At 47.8% G+C, this 18937-nt stretch overlaps 2 protein-coding genes across 5 annotated transcripts; both read left to right on the top strand.

The window, feature by feature from the left end:
• Positions 1 to 136: 136 nt before the first annotated feature.
• On the top strand, positions 137 to 9159 carry paip1 (poly(A) binding protein interacting protein 1). Of its 4 annotated transcripts, XR_003797750.1 has the most exons (13): positions 137 to 583; positions 1002 to 1096; positions 2790 to 2987; positions 3081 to 3193; positions 3354 to 3465; positions 3581 to 3697; positions 3809 to 3915; positions 4024 to 4141; positions 4709 to 4763; positions 4875 to 4953; positions 6528 to 6623; positions 7875 to 8592; positions 8835 to 9155. XR_003797750.1 is itself a non-coding variant. In XM_029252765.1 (12 exons), exons 1-11 carry the CDS (start codon positions 361 to 363, stop codon positions 6616 to 6618), a joined length of 1308 nt encoding a protein of 435 aa, XP_029108598.1. In that variant the 5' UTR covers positions 137 to 360; the 3' UTR covers positions 6619 to 6623; positions 7875 to 9159. The 4 variants fall into 4 exon arrangements, 3 of the variants coding, with proteins under 3 accessions (XP_029108598.1, XP_029108600.1, XP_029108597.1); XM_029252765.1 differs by having other exon boundaries at positions 7875 to 9159; XM_029252767.1 differs by lacking the exons at positions 7875 to 8592; positions 8835 to 9155 and adding an exon at positions 7001 to 7673.
• Positions 9160 to 12015: 2856 nt separating this feature from the next.
• Positions 12016 to 17796, top strand: ccdc80l2 (coiled-coil domain containing 80 like 2). The gene is made up of 7 exons (XM_018751201.2): positions 12016 to 13367; positions 13935 to 14091; positions 14332 to 14465; positions 14707 to 14858; positions 15465 to 15568; positions 16470 to 16550; positions 16749 to 17796. The coding sequence occupies exons 1-7, from the start codon at positions 12255 to 12257 to the stop codon at positions 17036 to 17038; spliced, it is 2031 nt and encodes a 676-aa protein (XP_018606717.2). The 5' UTR covers positions 12016 to 12254; the 3' UTR covers positions 17039 to 17796.
• Positions 17797 to 18937: the final 1141 nt, after the last annotated feature.

Here is an 18937-nt window from a genome sequence, read left to right as displayed (position 1 = left end):
ATTCAGTTTGAAATCAAAAGACAAGTTCTGACTCCGCCATCTGACTTCATGAAGTTCATCCCTCCGGGCCTCTAGGGGGCGCAATGCCGCGCTTGCCGCTAAAGCTGGGGCTTTGCGCTCTATACAAATTCCAACTGCCGAGGTGTTGTTGTAGGAAGTCATTCCTCGCAACAAGAAGGCAGTACGATTTCGGGCAGTTTTTGTTGTAAACAAATAAGCGGAAATAACGCTCGAGAACGGGATCCCAAGCGGGGCTGTGGCGGAGGAGAGAGCGCGCGGCCGAGTTCTCGGGACACGTCAGGGTTCGAATGCGGCTCTGACCCTCCTCTGTGTGTGAGGCCTGTTTCGCACGCAGGTACTATGACAGACAGTTTTGATCGCACCCCCGGGGCGGGTCGCAACCGGCCGAAGCGCAGCAGCCCCGGCGAGGCCGAGCCCTGCCTCGGACCCGAGGACTTCGTCGTATTTTCCGAGGTGGGCGGCGGCGGCACCGGCGCCAAGCCGTCGACATTCAGCCAGCACGAGCCGCTGCGGCAGCCGAAGACGTCCCTTCCGCTGGCGGACGGCGGCGCGAGCGGCGAGGGTGAGCGCGAGCTTCCGTTGGGATCGAGCGGAGCGGAGAGGAGGGCGCGCGGGCAAGTGTGTCGCGCGTCTCTACCGGGCACGCGGGTGTCCCTTCTTTCTTTTTTTTATATTTTATGTACCTTAGTATGTGTATAATATATATGTATATTATATTTTCATGCGGTTCCTAAGTAGCTCAGCGGTTATGAAAGAAAGAGCAGCAAGCCAAGCGAGACGGTAAGCTTTTAATAAAGCGCTGACTGTGTATGTGTTGATGCCCGTCACTTTGCGCGCTTAAATTAAATGTAATGAAATGTGTAAACCGGCTTCGCACAAAAAAGTAAGCGTCAGCACATTTTATGATTAAAAATGATGACTGTGGACGGTATTCATAATAACGTGTGATTTCTGTTTTTTTTTTTTTTTTTTGTCTTCAGATTCCAGACGAGAGCACTTCTCCTCGCTGCCTGTGAGCTCCACTCTGTCCATCAACGCTCCGGAGTTCTACCCGTCCGGATACGCTGAGTACCAGGTGATGACGGCGCATGCGCGCACACGCACGCACACACACACACACACACACACACACACACACACACACCGCACGCCACTGAAGAGTAGCCAGTGAAGCATGCGCTTATTAAAATAAGGATGATGGCAACATTCATTAATTAACATGAAAAAGAAATGTCTTTTGTACCACTGCTCGGACTAGAGGTCCAGTAGGTGACGTAGTGGTGAGTGCTGTCACTTTGTATTCGGCGTCCAGCTTCAAGTCTCGCTCCTTCTGAAGTGCTCTTGATCAAGGTACTTCTCCGAAGTACTCTGAGCTGATACGGTAAGAATACCCTGCTGTATAAATGGGTAAACCGTTGTAAAGGGCGGCTCGGTGGCACAGCGAGTGGCACTGCTGTCTCGCAGCGCCTGGGTGATGCGAGAGGAAATGGGTTCGATCCCCGCTAAGTCTGTGTGGAGTTTGGATGTTCTCCCCGCGTCTGCGTGGGTTGCTTCCAGGTGCTCTGGTTTCCTCCCACAGTCCAAAGACATGCTGTTCAGGTTCCACATAGTGTGTGAGTGACAGAGAGAGTGTGTTGCACTGATTTATGGATGAGTGACTTGGTGTAAGTAGTGTAAGTCACCACGGTGAATAAGGTGTGTGGGCTGGTAACAGTAAATAGAGTTCATTGGAAGTCACTTTGGAGAAAAGCATCTGCTAAATAAATAAATGTAAATGTAAGTTCCTTATTAGCATTGCACCTCACCTCAGATAGACTTTTCTCATATAAAGGGCCATAAAGGTTCTGATGAAAAAAGGAGAAGGATTTTCAGTGGTTAAAAAAAAAAATGAGACCCAGTAATTTGATCCCCTTAACAAAACAGAATATGCAGACCACTGCCAAACAAAAAAATGGAAAACTTGGTAATACCTCACTTCTGGAGGTCTGTTGTATTTTATGGGAGTACATGCGTTGTATTCATCCTCTTCTTTTTATTCTTGTTATTTTACATATAAAATGCCGGTCTAAGTGTTTCTGGTGCCCTTCTCTGTTTGTTTTAGGAGCTTATGTTTTCTTTTATTCAGAACAGTGATTTAGCAGCACTTGAATAAAGCACTTGAATGGATTGAATTGAAGACTTTCTTGTCATTGTACTGCTGTGCAATACAACGAAATTATAGTGGTCCTCCCTGAGTTCTTTAGACAACAATGTAAAACACAAACACTTATGTATAAACTGAAAATTAAACAGATAATACAGTAAATAAATAGATAATACAGTATAATACAATAAAAATCGGGCAGTGTTCAGCTGTTTCACAGCTCCGGGGAAGAAGCTTTTTTCGTTCTTGTGGCGTGTGAGTGAATTGTCCTGCATCGCCTTGCAGAGGGGAGCAGTTTAAAGAGGTGGTGTGCAGGGTGAATGGAGTCCCTGATGATTTTTTAGGCTTGTTCGGTATTGATGCCGCATTCAAACTGTAATTTCTGTCCTTTCGTTTACGATTAGTTACGTGGTTATTTGTGGATGTGTTGACAATCCCTGTCTTCCGTATCACACCGCATATTATTGGAGAAGGTCGTTTTACCCATGTGTTGCAGGTAGTTACTGAGAATCTTGCAGAACACGCTACACTGGCCCGGATGACCAGATGTACCACTTCTTGAGAATGTTGTTGGAAATTATCATGTACCTTATGTCACTTTGCACTTTGTCTCTCTTGTCTGAAGGAGGTCCCGAACGAGGACAACTCAGAAGGATATTACGCTGAGACTACCCTAGCGGAACTGGTGCAGGACATGCTCAGTCACCTCAATGCATCGCCTGGCTCCTTCGAGTTGGAGGTGGAGAGTATAACAGCCACGCTAAACGAGTGGGTCACAACAGAGGAGACCCTTCAGGAGCTTGTGGAGCTCATCTACACACAGGTATGCCCCTTGTACGTCACAATGACACGCAGGTTGTGCACCGTGCTACTCTCCTCCCTTCCATGCTGACCTCAGCCTTTTGGTTTTTGGCAGTCCACGTCTATCCCAAACTTTGCCTACACTGGGGCACGGCTTTGCAACTACCTGTCGCAGCACCTGGCCATCAGTTCTTCAAGTCGCAACTTCCGGCACCTGCTTCTCCAAAGGTCTGTCTCCCACTGACTCTCTCTCTCTTTTTTTTTTTTTTTTTTTTTTTGGTCCCTGTTTCCCTCTCCCTGTAGCTGTATTTGTGTCTCTATCGCCATCTCTATCCCCCCTCGCTGTTTTCATGATTACTTCTGCTGAGATGTATGCTTCTGTCGCAAGATGTCACACCGAATATGAACGCCGAGCTGAGGCGGTGAAAGGTGACGAGGCTACGCAGAAGAACTTCCACTCCTTCGTGCTCTTCCTGGGCGAACTGTACCTGAACCTGGAGGTGAGGATTCAAGTTCACGCTGATAAATGTACTTACAGATGCACAGACGCATGCAGACATACTTACATGCACTCAGTGCATCCGAGAATGCTGAGGACTGTCATCTGTCACGCAGGTCAAAGGACAAACTGGACGTGCAACTGTCCTGCTTCTAGGACTGAAGGACTTGATTGACGCTCTGCTCTCCAACCCTGTAGATGGGAATATTATATGTGCTGTGAAACTACTGAAGGTGAAACCGCACATTCAGTTCATGGCATGTGAACCTGGAAGGCCCAGGTGAAAAAATTAGTTGCCTTGTGTCATAGCCCTGTTGCCTAGTCTCCGCTCTCTTTGCTCTCAGCTGACAGGCTCTGTGTTAGATGATGACTGGAAGCAAAGCGGCAAGACGTACATGGACGATGTGATGAGTAGACTAAGGAACATACAGCTGGATGCCAGTTGTAGCAGGTAATGGCATTGACCACGTTCATGTGCATGAATGTTGCAGACGAGTCACGTCAATGCTTCCTACCATGTGCTGCTCCCTGCTGATTGGTCCATGCTGGTTTTTCTCAGGGATGTGAAGGCAATGCTGTTGAATCTACTGGAACTTAAATCTAGCGGCTGGGGCCGAGTTGGAAATAGCGCCTCCGCCATCGAGGCAACACCTGACAATGACCCAAACTACTTCATGGTAAGCGGTCAGTGCACAGACACTTATCTGTTGTACATTTTGTTTGTTTAAAAGAAAAAAAAAAAAAAAAATTATTTCATGGTTTGTTAAATGGTTCATTCTATTCGATGTTTTCATCAAAAGCTTACAGCTAGTAGGTATGATTCTGTGTTTGGGTGCTTGTGTTGGCGTGCGTGTGTGTGCGCGTGCGCGCACGCACACCTATACTTCTATATTGGTGGATGAGACCTGCATATGTGAACCTGGACTCAACTCATTAATTCATTAGCGTCTGGTGACTGTAGTGATGTTATCAATAGCTTGTTAAATCGGCTTAAGTCTTTTTCTATGTATAATTTCCAAAAACACTCCGTTTCTTTTCGGTTGGTATTTTTTTTTGTTTCTTTTCTCCGTGACTAGTTGGCTTAATCATAACTTTAATAACTAATGCAGGTTTTTTAGTAATGTACTGAATAGCCAACCTTTTATTTGAATTATGTCTCCGATCCTTTGTTCAGTGCTCTGTGTCACTGTGTGAGAAGGTAGCTCTATAAAAATAAATTGAATTGGATATGTGTTTACCCTCAGAATGAGCCCACATTTTACACGGCCGATGGCGTTCCTTTTACGGCTGCAGATCCAGGTGAGAGCACACCTCCCTACCTGAGCAGCCCTGGTTGGATGTTCGCAGGTCTGGTGCAGAACCCTAATGTTACCCTCCCTGAAACTTGTTTCTAACTCTTTGGTCTTACAGAATATTCAGAGAAGTATCAGGAAATTGTGGACCGAGAATGTTACTACCCTGACTTCAGTGAAGAGAATGGCACTGAGGAGTAAGTTGGGTCGTGCGCGTTATGGGGGGGGTCAGTCACATGTAACACCCTCTGGGGCCACTGAGTTGCTGCCTTTGGTCTAATCCCTGCAGCCACAATGGCAGGTTCACAGGACAAGGCCAGAATTGTGACGACTCAGCAGAGAGGACAGGAAAGAGGCTTATATCGGCTTTACACGCTTTGTCCTGCTAAATATGACACTACTGTTTTACACTGTAGTTTGCTACTCTTTACTTTTTTAGAAAAATAAGTTTTATTGATACACAGCTCCAAGCTCAAACAGTGCTGAGGAGAGGGAGAGGGAGAGAGAGAGAGAGAGAGAGAGAGAGAGAGAGAGACCTCTGACTGCATCATTATACAGGTGGTACTCAACTGATGATGGGGGCTCTGTTCCGATGACCTTGTCATAAATTGGCTTTGTCAGACATCAAACCCCTTTTTATTATATGCTATAATTAAGGATATATGAACCAGTAACATGAATAAATGCTACATTGCGTAGGACATTTTTCTGTAAATTTCACACATTATTCATGCTTAAATAATACTAATATACACACACTGTCTGAAACCGCTTATCCCAAGTGGGGTCACGGTGAACCGAAGCCTAACCCGGCAACACAGGGTGCAAAATTGGAGGGGGAGAAGACACACCCAGGACGGGATGCCAGTCCATCGCAAGGCACCCCAAGCAGAACTTGAACCCCAGACCCGCCAGAGAACGAGACACGTTCAAACCCGCTGCCCCCCCCCCCCACAAAAAAATACTAATAAAGAATAATATAAATACAGTGGTATGTTTTCATGCTGCACTTTTTATTTTCAATTTAAATTCCAAGTCTTTATTTCAGTTTTTCAGTTCTGCATCACAAGATCACTCATCACCGCTAGCCATTTTAAATAGAAAGTAACCTGAATGGAAACAACTAAACATTAAATAAATAAAACCTTTTTTGTAAATAAAATGCAAACACTGAGTCAGGAAGAGATATTGGTCTCTTGCGGTAGCTGTACAGCTGGTATTATTGTACAGCAGGTGGAGCACCTGTCATTAGACATCAACTGTAAGAGAATAAAATAATAAGGTGGATGGGATGGCTGCTATAGGTACAGCTCATGTTAAGTCATATTTGAGCAAGATACTTGCCCTTCACTTTCCCTGAATTGCTACAGTAAAATTACCCAGCTGTATAAATGAGTAAATTAATTGTAAGTAGCTTAACATTGTAAGTTGTTTGAGAGAAGCATTAGTTAAATTAATAATGTCAATATGTAAATATATGTCTTAAGTTGACCTGTAATACCTACAAGTTTTATTCCCTATTAGGCGGTGCTGCACAACCACTTCCAATGTTCTTCATACGTAATTAGTATATTAAAAGTTTTTTTTTTTAAAATTCTTACAGCAGTGTTTGGTGTAGTAGTTCCTGTGCACAATGAAACCAGGACAGAAGTAGTGTGAGAAATGTTTTAACTGGGTCCTTAGTGTGGGATCTCACACACTGCCTTACTGTCACCTCTGTAGCTTTGATCAGTTCTTTTCTGAAGATCATAATTCTTTTGCTTGTTTGCAGCTGTTATGACGAGGATGATGGAATGGACCCTGAGATTGAAGAGGCTTATGAAAAGTTCTGTCTGGAATCCGAGAGGAAGAGGAGGCAATAAAGAAGGTGGAGAGCTAGGGGGAAAAGGGAGGATTAGTCTAGCACAGACAACTTTCTTTCTTTTGTGTGTTCAAGCTGCCAGAATATTTTGCTGCAGTGGTTAAAAAGGACATTGAGGTTACAATTTTAGCATAAGTCCTAAACTAAAAAACAAAAAAAGAAAAAAGTATGTGCTTATTCTATGCACCCCTTGGCAGTTGTGTGTGTTTGACTGGGTGCAGTTGTGCCAGATCATAGCACAGGGCCACCATGAGGCAGTGTCTTGTATCTCAAGGTGGGTCCTGCAGGCCTGTGAATGAGAAGACGGCACAGTTACAGGTCAAAGGAGTAGGGGGATGATGAACGCTTGTCCCTTGAGTGCTGTGGCCCTTCTCTTGTGACAGGTGTCGGGTGGTATTCTTCAGAAGGGTAAGACAGGCGCAATAGAATGCATGTACCTGCAGCACACACTCGGATGGCTGTGGGCACCAAAGTGCTCGGGTACAAGAGGAAGAAAGAAGTAGCAGTGTACCATGGGTGGCACAGCTGTTGAAACTGTGGTATTTGGTTTCTTTTCTCGCATTCTTCAGGGTTCAACCTAAGCCATTGGGACAGTTTGGTTACAGTGTCTGTTTCAGCCTCTGCAAGGAAAAAAAAAATCTTTTACCTGGATTCAGATCCCCCCCCAGCCCCTTTTTCTCCATCACTCTGGCTGTGGGCCTCCTGTCTACTGCAGTCCTCTTTACTGTGGGTGTTGTAAAAGCCCATGATCACCTCACTGTGTTGAACATTGTGAGGTAACCAATGCACTGGCTCACACATTCACTCAAACAGAACATACAGTGATTATATATATATATATAAAAATACACATGAGTGTATGGATTTGTATGTGGATATATGTCTGTATTATATGTATATTACATACATATATGGCACATACATTATACACTGACATACGCAGTACAAATATCTGCAATAATCTAATCACATATGGAGGAATATCTTTGTTATATAGTTTCATGTAAGTGTAATTGATGGTATTATTTGACTGCAATAAATTCTTTATAACAACAAAGCAGGAATTTGGTGCATTCTTGTTTTTGTTATAAGTCTTTATTCTTTTCCTCACTTGCTGAGGCAAATGACACAAGTCAGAACTGAACACCAGCAGGGTCATATGGGGAAATGTGTGCAGAGGACAAAGTCCTGCGTGCAGAGCACTGAAAAGTGCCCAAGTGTACTGCCACACAACAGAGAATTACACTGTATCCACAGCCAGAAGACCACTTTCCGGTAGGATGACCCTGGCTGGAGTTCGACATGACCCCGACAGGTGATGAGGGACAACCCAGAGTGGACACGCATGTATGGATCGCAAAACTGGTGGGATAATCCATCCATTATCGATAACCTCTTGTCCGGCACAGGGTCACGGAAGCCCTGAGCCCATCCCAGAAGTATAATGTGTGAGGCAGGGTATATCCTGGATGGGATACCAGTCCATTTCGGATCAGTCACTCGCACCCATCCACTCTCACACTAAGGCCAATTTAGAGCCACCAATTCTCCTAAAATGTCTTCAGACAGTTGGAGAAAATCCACGCAAACTCCTCACAGATTGGATCAGGTCTGAACCAACTGCCCAGGAGCTGCAGCAGCCCTCTAAATAATGGCCTGTTAACATTTAAATTGAGACTTTCCATTGAGGTTTGTGCTCCAGGTTTTCGGACACCAACCCTGCACGTGAGTGCCGTTGCATTGGTGTTAGAGTTGTCCTACACCAGCCATATACCAAAAAAACATGGCATCATCACCAACGTTTAAAGCATCAGCTATGTTATTTTGTTCCATGTATAACCTGAATATAAACTGAACAAAAGCCTGAAATACTGAGTGCCAAGAAGTGCTGCTTTATTCTTTTATTTACTTATTTTGCAGGGCGGCACTCTTGAGAAGCCTGTTAACAGTAAATGAAAGCAGATTGTGGAAGTAGGTCAGTCCTGCACTGTTCTTTTAGCGGACCTTCTGTGTTTCAGAGGAGCATGTTTATACGTATCCGTGACAAAGCCACGAACACATGGGGAAATCTCCCTCGGGGGGCAGCCCTTGCCGCTGGAGGTGAAGTCTAGTCTCGTTCCTGACGTTGCCCAGAACACTAGCTGCTCTTGGGCCAGACCTGAAAGTGACATCTCCGTACTGGTGACTCAAGAACTCTGTTCCACTCCTTCTCACCAGTGTCAGTCATCAGAAGCAGAAATGTCAGTGGATCCATGCAACGGCACCTCCTACAAGTAAAGACCGCTAAGGTAGGTCTGTCTATGCAGAATGTGCTGTCCAGTCCCTCCAATAACGGTAGATCACTATAGTTCCATTCTGCAGGAGCTCTGCTTTCCTTCTTCATCTGGGTAAAGTTCCACTTGGTGGATAGAGGCAGGCTTCTACTCCTTGCCCATTCTGTCCACATGGACATCCTATGAGTCCCTTTTTCAACACACATCCTGCCAAACGGCAAAACGGCAGGGACACTCCTGTGAATTGACATTTTGTTCATGCCTCCAGTTCTTAACTCAGTGTTGCACCTGAGGCCACGTTTTGCTTTTCTTTCAATAAAACACTGATGGAGATGGTTGTCTTGTATGATTCTTCACCACATGTTTCTGCTTACTGGCCATCTCGTAGGAATGTGGGCTCACCACAGCTGCAAGTGGTTTAGTCTGCAGTGTGTGTGTGTATGTGTGCGCGAGACATTTTTATCCTCACTTGTTAACCGTCTTTTCACAAGTAGCTAAAAATAAGAACAAAGACGTTAAAACTAGATTTACAGAGTCAAGGGAAAAAAGTAATATGATTCACGATTGTCCTATTGATTAGAATTAATAGTAAAGGACTGGAGTAACATGCCGTTTTACCTTTTAGCAACATAACTCAGCTGAATTCACGTTCATTTAACTTTCGCTTTTCTCCAAAGTAACTCACAGCGTTAAGCTACTACAGTTATTTACCCTTTTATACAGCTGGGTAATTTTACGGTACGTACCTCGCTCTAGGGTACTGCAGCTGGAGGTGAGACTCAAACCTGCAACCTTTGAGGCCAAAGGCAGCAGCTTTAACCACTTTCCTATCAGCTGCAGCAGCAGAATTTATCAATTTTTTGGCAGTATAAATTAGTATTAAGTACAAAATTTGTCGTCTGTCCACATTTCTAAGTGAGCAATGTAATAGTAGCGTCCCTGTGCTGTGAGATGTTCTGCAAGGCGCGCAGAGTTCCCTTGGGCAGAGTGAGGCCAGAGATGGGCAGCAGCAACACAGAGAGACGAGGGGGATTGTCACGGATCTGTGCGAGACATCAAAGGACTTCCCATGTGTGTTCGTGTTTGCTGAGCCCACCCCTTGGATGTCTGGAATTTTATAGCGTCAAACTCGGAGCTGTGTTTGCCGTTGCTGTAGGCCAGGGTTGTCCTTCATGCAGCGGTCATCGTCTTTAGTCACACAGCACTATGGATAACTCACTCTGATCATCGACATTGTTGAGTGTTACTTGTGAGTCACGCGCATACTTCGTGGGAAGATATCAAAGCGGAGGGGGGGGGCATCGCATGGATGGAATGGCAAGTTCAAAATAGCATCGCATCCCGGTGATCAGCACACAGATGGAAGACCGCAGCAACTACCTGTTCGACCACAGTATGTCCTCCAATGTACCAAAAGACCCTCTTTTTGTACCTCCTGGTCACCCTTTTTAGTACAGTCATGCGCCACTTAACAACGTTTCACATAACGACTGACCTTATATACGACGGTGGTCCCATATATATATAGGTCCCATATAATGGAGCTGAAAAATTCTTATCGACTAGCAATGTCGTAGCGCAACATGTTAGTCACATGTTTGTGGTGGTGCTGCCAGTTGTACAAAAGTATAGCACATACAGTTATGTACAGTACATAATAGTTGATAAACACCTATGTTACTGGTTTATGCATTTACTATACTGTACTTTTTAATTGTTAGAGTACTCTTTATGCATGTAAAAAAGTTTACTGTAAAACAGTATGTTGTGTTACGCCGGCAGCAGCATCATAAATCTCATGTTTACAGCATCTCTTGACTGCATCGAGGCTATACCATCTAGGTTTGTATAAATACACTCTATAATCGAGGCTATACCATCTAGGTTTGTATAAACACACTCTATGATCGAGGCTATACCATCTAGGTTTGTATAAATACACTCTATGACCGAGGCTATACCACCTAGGTTTGTATTAGTACACTCTATGACCGAGGCTATACCACCCAGGTTTGTATTAGTACACTCTATGACCGAGGCTATACCATCTAGGTTTGTATAAATACACTCTATAATCGAGGTTATACCATCTAGGTTTGTATAAACACACTCTATGATCGAGGCTATACCATCTAGGTTTGTACAAGTACACTCTGTGATGTTCGCACAATGATGAAATCGCCTAACGACGCGTTTCTCAGAATGTATCCCCGTCGTTAAGCGACGCGTGTTTATAAAAGACAACCCTACAGATGCAGTTTCCATAGCTACAGGAACAGATCGTGTTTCTGGGCATTCACAGATATAGGGGCGGGGCCTACTTCTCAGCCACTAAGTTAATCAGCTGAATTTTATAAGGAACACACAGGTCATACCTGTGAAATCTTTGACATCTGAACCACGTTTAGAGTAAAATGTTCAAAAACAGGTGCACACACTGAGGGTCCCCTTTACCTGAGCAGTCGCTAATGGACCTAGACACAATTTATCCAAAATGTCAGAAAGTACAGACTGCACGGCTCTACCTGCGTTAAGGAAGACGAAGAACAATGGGGTGTTACTCGCCGAGAAAAACGTTTTGTGTGTGTTTCATCATTTCACATGTAACTGGTTTCATGACCATGACGGATGGTTTAGACACACACACAGAGTCTGAACTGTTTGTCCCATTCAGGGTTGCAGGGAGCCAGAGCCTAACCCAGCAACACAGGGCGTAAGGCTGGAGGGGGAGGGGACACACCCAGAATGGGATGCCAGTCCATCACAAGGCACCCCAAGCGGGACTCGAACCCCAGCCCCACCAGAGAGCAGGACCCGGTCCAACCCACTGCACCGCTGCGCCCCCAACGGAGGGTTTAGAGTGTGCCCTTAACATACATAAAACAAGACAGAAATTAGCATTATTTAACTGAAAGTTACTTTTCAGTATTTTCATTCAATTTTACTTGGTTTTATTTTCATTTTTTTTCTTGGAAACTGTTTTGCTATTTTGTCATTATTATGTTTTGTTATGTTGTTATTTGCCTTGGGGAGTAAAAGACATATAGGCCGTGGGGGTGTGTGCTGTCTCTTTATAATCCCATAATGGGGGAGGGCTGGGGGAGGCGAGTGTAAGGTTTCAGACCTCCCTTCCCGCTTTCGCCAGCGCTCAGATCCTCACTCGGCAAGGGCATCTCGGAGAAGATTGTTCGCACGCTTGACGCGACAGCGTCCTCTGAGGCTCTGCGCTTCCGAGAGATCCGCTCCACAAGCTCCCGGAGTAATGCGCTCCAGCTGCTGACACCTCCTCCCAGCTCCTTCACCTCTCCGCCCTCTCCTCGCCGGAAGGCTGGTAATTCAGGGTTCTCGCCGTACGGGCCGCTATATGATGACCCAGCCGCTCCTCGTCCTCCTCCTGCTGTGGCTTTGGACCTGCTTTCCAGCTCCATCTGCTGCCCTACGCAGGTCTGCTACCCAGATGTCCCCTCTGAGAACCGGAAAGGCAGAGACACGGGGCAAGGGACAGCCAAGCGTCCTCGCGCCCAGCCCGGCCCCCGAACTGGCATTCCTGGCAGATGTGGTGGGCGGGAACCGGCTGTGGATAATCGCAGCTCCCTCACGTGATAACCACTACCTGCGCATGATGGAGCAGCAGGTCCAGGACATGGAGGCGGAGGGCCTGACCTGTCGGCTGGCTGCCAGGGAAACGCTTATCCTCAAGATCATCCACGACGCTACGACGGAGGGCACGCTGCGCCGACCGAGCGCCCAGGGTGGCATCACGGAGGAGCCCCTGGACCCAGACACGGTCAGCAAGCTGGTGCACCGCTTGGAGCTGCCGGAGCAGGCTTTCAGCATGGCGCTTCTGAAGAGGAACTTGCAAATCAGCGAACGCTTCCCCTACCCGGTGCGTGTCGAGGCCGTGCTAGAGGCCATAGACCAGCTGCCCCTGCGCAAGCTTGAGAGCCTCACCGGCAGGGCCTCCAGGGCCAGATGTAAGGGTCTCGGGAGGAAGGGCCGGAGGAATGGCTTCAGCCCGCTGAGGAAGGGCCGCGTCACCCAGGTGGTGCCCAGGCCCCGGAAGACCGTCGGCAAACAGGCGGCTCTGAGGAGCAAGGTCCAGGACATCCTGAACGGTCGCTCCCGCTTTGTGATCCGCAAGGGCCACCAGGGTCCCGGAAGGCGAAGAATGAGGCCTGCGGGGGGCGCCGCCGACAAGCGTGGAACCGGCGCGCCCCGGGAGGAAGGGCCGAGCGTTCAAGATACGGCGGCTAAAGCCGGAGAGACGAGGGAGGGGGCGAAGCCGAGCGGGGGCTCGGGAGGGGAAGAGAGCTCCGGAGCTGCCAAACCTGCGAAGAAAGGGAAAGGCGGGAAGAAGGATGGGAAGAGGAAGAAGGGAAAAGGCAGAGAAAGGAAGGCCCAGCGGGACGTGGTGGAGAAAGAGGGAAATGTAGCGCGGGGCTTCCTAGAAAAGCTCCGGGGGAAGAGAAGGCTTCTGGTAAGCGTTTGGCTCGGATATTCCTGAAATCCCTTTTTGAAATCGTTTTCTCTAATATCTTGCTTTTATTCTACTAACTGAAAAGGACATTTGCAAATAATGTGCAGCTGGTGTGTGGTATGTGGCCTCTGAGGATGTGTGAGTGTTTAGTGGTTTCTTTAAGGTGTACATTTGTTTTTTTTTGCCCATAATGGTGTAAAGGAGGGGGTGCAGTGGCGCGGCGGGTTTGGCCGGGTCATGCTCTCCGGCGGGGCTGCGGTTCAAGTCCCGCTTGGGGTGCATTGCAATGGACTGGCGTCCCGTCCTGGGTGTGTCCCCTCCCCCTCCAGCCTTATGCCCTGTGTGTTGCCGGGTGAGGCTCCGGCTCCGTGCGACCCTGTATGGGACAAGCAGTTTCAGCAAATGTGTGTGTGTGTGTGTGTGTGTGTGTGTGTGTGTGTGTGTGTGTGTGTGGTATAAACAGCTTAGATTCGTGTCCCATGGAAAATGTACTAAAACAAATTAAACTCATAGGCACAAGAGTTGCTCCCCTATTGTGGTTCCTGGATGGTGTCCGGCTGTCTTTAGGTCATTTCTGCCCCCAGCGAAGACGCTCCGCAGTTCAGCCGGCAGAGGGCCGAGAACGAGCAGCACGGCTGCGAGCTTGCCGTAAGGATGGTATCCGTGGTAACCATTCTGGGCCCCACGAATTACGCCACCCTATCTCTGCAGCACTACACTACAGGTAGGTATGGCCGACCTTTGACCTGTGCGCCACCGGGTGTTTATTATCCACACACACACCTCTGTCTTATCAATTACTTGGATCCTACCATTCGTACATCAGGATCTCTAATGAAAAACCGGTTAAAGTGTTTTGAACAGCGGTACAACAGGAGCCCCTCCTAAAATCTGCACGTGCATCTTCAGGCCCTAAATCTCACTCGTTGACCACTGTGTTTATTGCTCTGCATGTACAACCAAGGGGCAGAGTCCTCCCAGGGGTCAGTCCCAGAGAAGTCCACGAATCAGGATGTGATCTCGCAGCTGCGCGGGGACTACGGCCTGCCCCCCCAAGGCTTCTCTGTGCTGCTCGCCGACTATGACCTCGGGTCACAGGTGTGCGCCTCGCTGCGGTCGTGCTCCGTCCGCTCCAAGGATGTCACCGAAGGCTTGTCCCGTGGTTCCGCTTTGAAAGTGCCGTGACGGCCGTTAGAAAGCGTTTGCGTTCGTGGCGGAACAAGTGAACCGCTAGCAACGCTCTGGCGAGGTAGCCAAAATAAGATGCGGCACGCGTTCGGTGTGAGACCCACAGTTAAAAAGCATGGACTGACGTGTCCCTCCGGGAACTGTTTTGCAGAAGGTTTTCGACGCTCCCGTCGCCGGCTCCGTGTTGATGGCCTACATCGATTCCTTCCCATCGAGGCAGTCTGACACGGGGAAGGGGAGTACAGCCGAACTTTCTTGCTCTTGGCTACACCACCAGGGCACCGCTGAAAGCTCCCTGTCGAGGTGATATGGATTTGGGTTCCAGAGTCAAGAGAACTTCTTCCGGGAGTTGCGAGCACCACCACGCATGCGCACTGTGCAAAATGCCACATTTAAAAATGTATGAATTATTCTCTATTAATCATCCAGGGGGGGCGCGGTGGCACAGTGGGTTGGACCGGGTCCTGCTCTCCGGTAGGTCTGGGGTTCGAGTCCCACTTGGGGTGCCTTGCGATGGACTGGCGTCCCGTCCTGGGTGTGTCCCCTCCCCCTCCGGCCTTACGCCCTGAGCTGTTCCCCGCGACCCCGTGTGTGCGTGTGTGTGTGTAATCATCCATGGCCATTTACATAACATGATAATACTGATAAACAACGTTGATGAGACATAAGGTGTAGATTTCGTAGACAGAGGCTAAAAAAAGCTGATATTTAATAGCGAACGAGCAGCGCGTCGTACAAAAAGCTTTCCTAGTGCGGCCAAACGGGACGCGTAAACGTACGACCGAAGATCACGTGCTGATGTTCGGTAATGTTTACCTAAAGGTTCCGTGCGCTGCGTATCCTAACGTGGTCGGGATCTATGGCTTTTGTGTCTAAGATGGAATGTGTTTGTTTTCCCTGCTCCCTCAGGTTTGTGTCTAAGAGACGACTGCTCATCATTTCTGCTCCCTCCGAGGATGACTCCTCCTTCCAGCAGCAGCTGCGGGCGCTGAGCGGTCAGGCCTGTCCGCTGGGTGAGCGCCCGTCGGTGTTCGTGCTACCACAGCGCGCAGCAATTTCCTGTTCTCTACAGACCGTAACGTTATATTATCCTCACACTCTTGGCACAAACAGTGATATTTTATGGAAAAGGTTCAGTCAGGGGGCGGCATGGTGGCGAAGCGAGCAGCACCGCCTCCTCGCGGTGCCTAGGCTGTTTGGGACATTCCGGCTCAGTCTGTGTGGCGTTTGCACGGTCTCCCTGTGTCTGCGTGGGCTTTCTCCGGGTGCTCTGGTTTCCTCCCGAAGTCCAGAGACATGCAGTTCAAGTGGATTGGTGATGCTAAATTGCCTTTAGTGCGTGAATGGGTGCGTGACTGAGCGTGTATGTGTGGTTACCCTGTGATGGACTGGCGTCCCGCCCGGGGCGTACCTCCGCTCAGCATTGCGCCTAGTGATTCTGGGATAGACTCCAGACCACCGACCCCTCAAGACAAGCGGTTAATAAAGTGGATGGATGGATGGATGGATGGATGGATGGATGGAAGATTCCAGCATAGTGCAGTACTGTTGTGAGCGTCGATATGGTATTCTGCGCCAAGCATATGGTGGCACCACAAGCACTCTCAAGCTGCTCCAGCAGGCAGCGATATTCTGTAATTTTGACTCTAGAGCTGAGCTTTCGGGAAAATAATGTAGATATCGATGTGATGAATTCACTTGTCAAATGTTTACCAAACCTAGATTTTTTTCACATTGCTCCTTGATGCCGTAAGACACAACTTAGCTCGTGAAAGTCGGAGATGCAAAGCTCTCAGAAGGTGTGAGTCGCTTCCACCTTTCATACTGTTATATGAACTTTTTTGAGGCTGTGAGCGTTCAGGCCGTACAGGGACCTCTCTCTACGTTTTATGATCTGTTGTAATTCCCGCCCAGGAATACGGCACTTTGCTCTGCTGAAGCTGGTGGGAGAAGGACCTTCAGCTTCTGGGTCTCTGGAGCTCTTTCCTTTGAACGGTAAGCTTTGGTCATCACCTGTTCACCCCACATGTGTAACACTGTTATGAATTCTTTGGTTTTCCATGGCCTCAATCCATTTCCACCGAGACATTTAACCTATTACGATGTGACATGCGAACAGCGTGGGTCATGTGTGGTCCCCTCACTCATAAATGCGCTTTCTCTTTCTCTCTCTGCACCCGCCGCCCTCCGTAGGCAAGAGTCAGGCCGAGAACGAGTTGCTTGCGCACGACGTGGTGAACGGGATGCGGGAGCAGCTGAAGATCAGCCGTGACTATTTCAGCATGGTGGCGGTGGGCAAGAGCGGCGAAGTCGAGGCCTGGTTCCCTACGCCCATGTGGTCGCTCTCCAACATCTACGACCTGGTGGACTCAACAGAACAACGCCAACAGGAGATGAAGCTACAGAGCACCCTGGGAATCCACTGCCCTGAGGAGGGTGAAGGTGGGACTGAGGATGTCCCACCAAGAAGGTTACCAGTATAAGTGATCAGATTAAGAGCGATCTTAGTGAGTGAGCCAATAAACCTAAGTAATAGTCATTGACCCTGAACTGGCCTTGAGTACATTTATATTTATTCATATAGCTGACGCTTGTTTCCAAAGCGACTTATAATGTTAAGCTGCTTATAATTATTTACCCTTTTATGCAGCGGGGTAATTTTGGGGTAGGTATCTTGCTGAAGGGTACCACAGCAGGTGATCAGACTCAAACCCGCAACCTGAGGCAACAGCTCTACCCACGATGCCACCAGCTGCCCCCATATGTGTACATGTAGGAGCTCTGCTGTTTCACGTTGTGAAAGGTACTTATGCCACGTTATATACTATTGCTTCACGACTGTAAGTTATGTAAATTGCTTTGCTTAGAGCACTTCATCAGCAACTTGTAATGTTGTGAAATCTGGGGTTTTACAGCACCGCGGATCAGTGCCTTCTAGCGGCTTCTAGCGGAACCAAAATCCGCGGTGTGAACTTTGTCCGATCAAGAACTTTCCGTCAGTTTCATTTTTATTAACACTATGAAGAAAAAAAGAAAAAAGAAATTTCAAGCATGTCTGACGTCACTCGAATGGGAGTATAATGATAAAATGTCACCCAAAAGAAACGTCAGATGTCGGTACAACAAAGTGCCTTTGCACTCATTCGAAATAATAAGGTGAATATGCAGTATGTGCAAAATTTACCTTCATTTATCTAAACCAGGACATAGGACTCAAAGGAACAAATGTACAGTTGTATGATTGCACTAAGAAATGTTATAAAAAAGCTTTTCCTGATGAAATATTGTATTTTGAATTTCTCCTTTGTCTACCTTGTACAACATGTAGCCGTTATTAACTTACACACACACACATAGAGAAAGACAGAGTCTTCTACAGCCTTAAATTATTCATGTCATGTAACAGTATCCAGCCCTTGAGGGAATCCTTCCGAGTAAGGGCTTGGTTCGCAGCTACATACACAAATAGATGTATACAGACACACACACACACACACACTCAGTGACAGTTTCCATTATTTGCATCATTTACCACGGTTCCTCCCTGCACGGCCTGTAGGGATTGTTGTAATAACTGGCTTCCCTTCTTCACGCATCCCGACTGGTTTACTCAGACGGGCGCGCAAACACAAAAACGCACCTCTGTCCGCGTCCAGGTACGCAACCAGGCGCTTCTCGCCGCACCGCGCAGGTGCGAAAACTCACACCGCTGTGCGCCGTTTTATTGCTTAGCTCGTGGCTTCTGTCCAGATCTGCCAGATTTTTCTCTAGGGCAGCGTTTTAAACCGCTTCGCTCCCTCTGTCTGCCCCACAAACACATAATCGCGTACTCGCTTCTCTCTGAAGCGATGCGTTTAAATGCACGACCGTCAGCGCTTCAGGCGAAACCACGCCGTCGCCAACAACATAAGCAGCGCATCCTTCGCTCTGGTGACCCTTGATCGGTTTGTCGGAGTACGCAGTCGCGCACCTTCGACCGCAACACCCATCGAAATCGGACCGCTTCGAGATGAGCTCTTACGTTTTCATTCATTCGTTTGCCAGATGCTTTTTTCTCCAAAGCAATATGCGCCGCGGACTAACCAGCCGGAGCTGCGGATGCAGACGCACGCGGTCCAACGCTGCGGTTTTTGCCGGCGTACATTTCCAAATATACAGCAAACATGTTGCAGCACATAGATCTGACAGGGAATGATGTGAAAGCTTCTCTTTTTTTTTTTTAAACAGATAATGTCGTTCAAGATTGCAGAGCAGATAAGGGGAGAAGTGAGTCCAAAAGATATTTGAGACCCTTTGCCGTGACACCGATCTTGAACGTTGAGAGGGATTCAGCAGCCCTGAGGGAAAGGGGGAACTCTTGCCACCACGCCGGAGGCAAAACC

The sequence above is a fragment of the Scleropages formosus genome, chromosome 6 (assembly GCF_900964775.1).
Source record: "Scleropages formosus chromosome 6, fSclFor1.1, whole genome shotgun sequence".
NCBI classification, from domain to species: Eukaryota; Metazoa; Chordata; class Actinopteri; order Osteoglossiformes; family Osteoglossidae; genus Scleropages; species Scleropages formosus.
The sequence above is the reverse complement of the archived record's forward strand: the minus strand, read 5'-3'. Positions and strand labels throughout refer to the sequence as shown.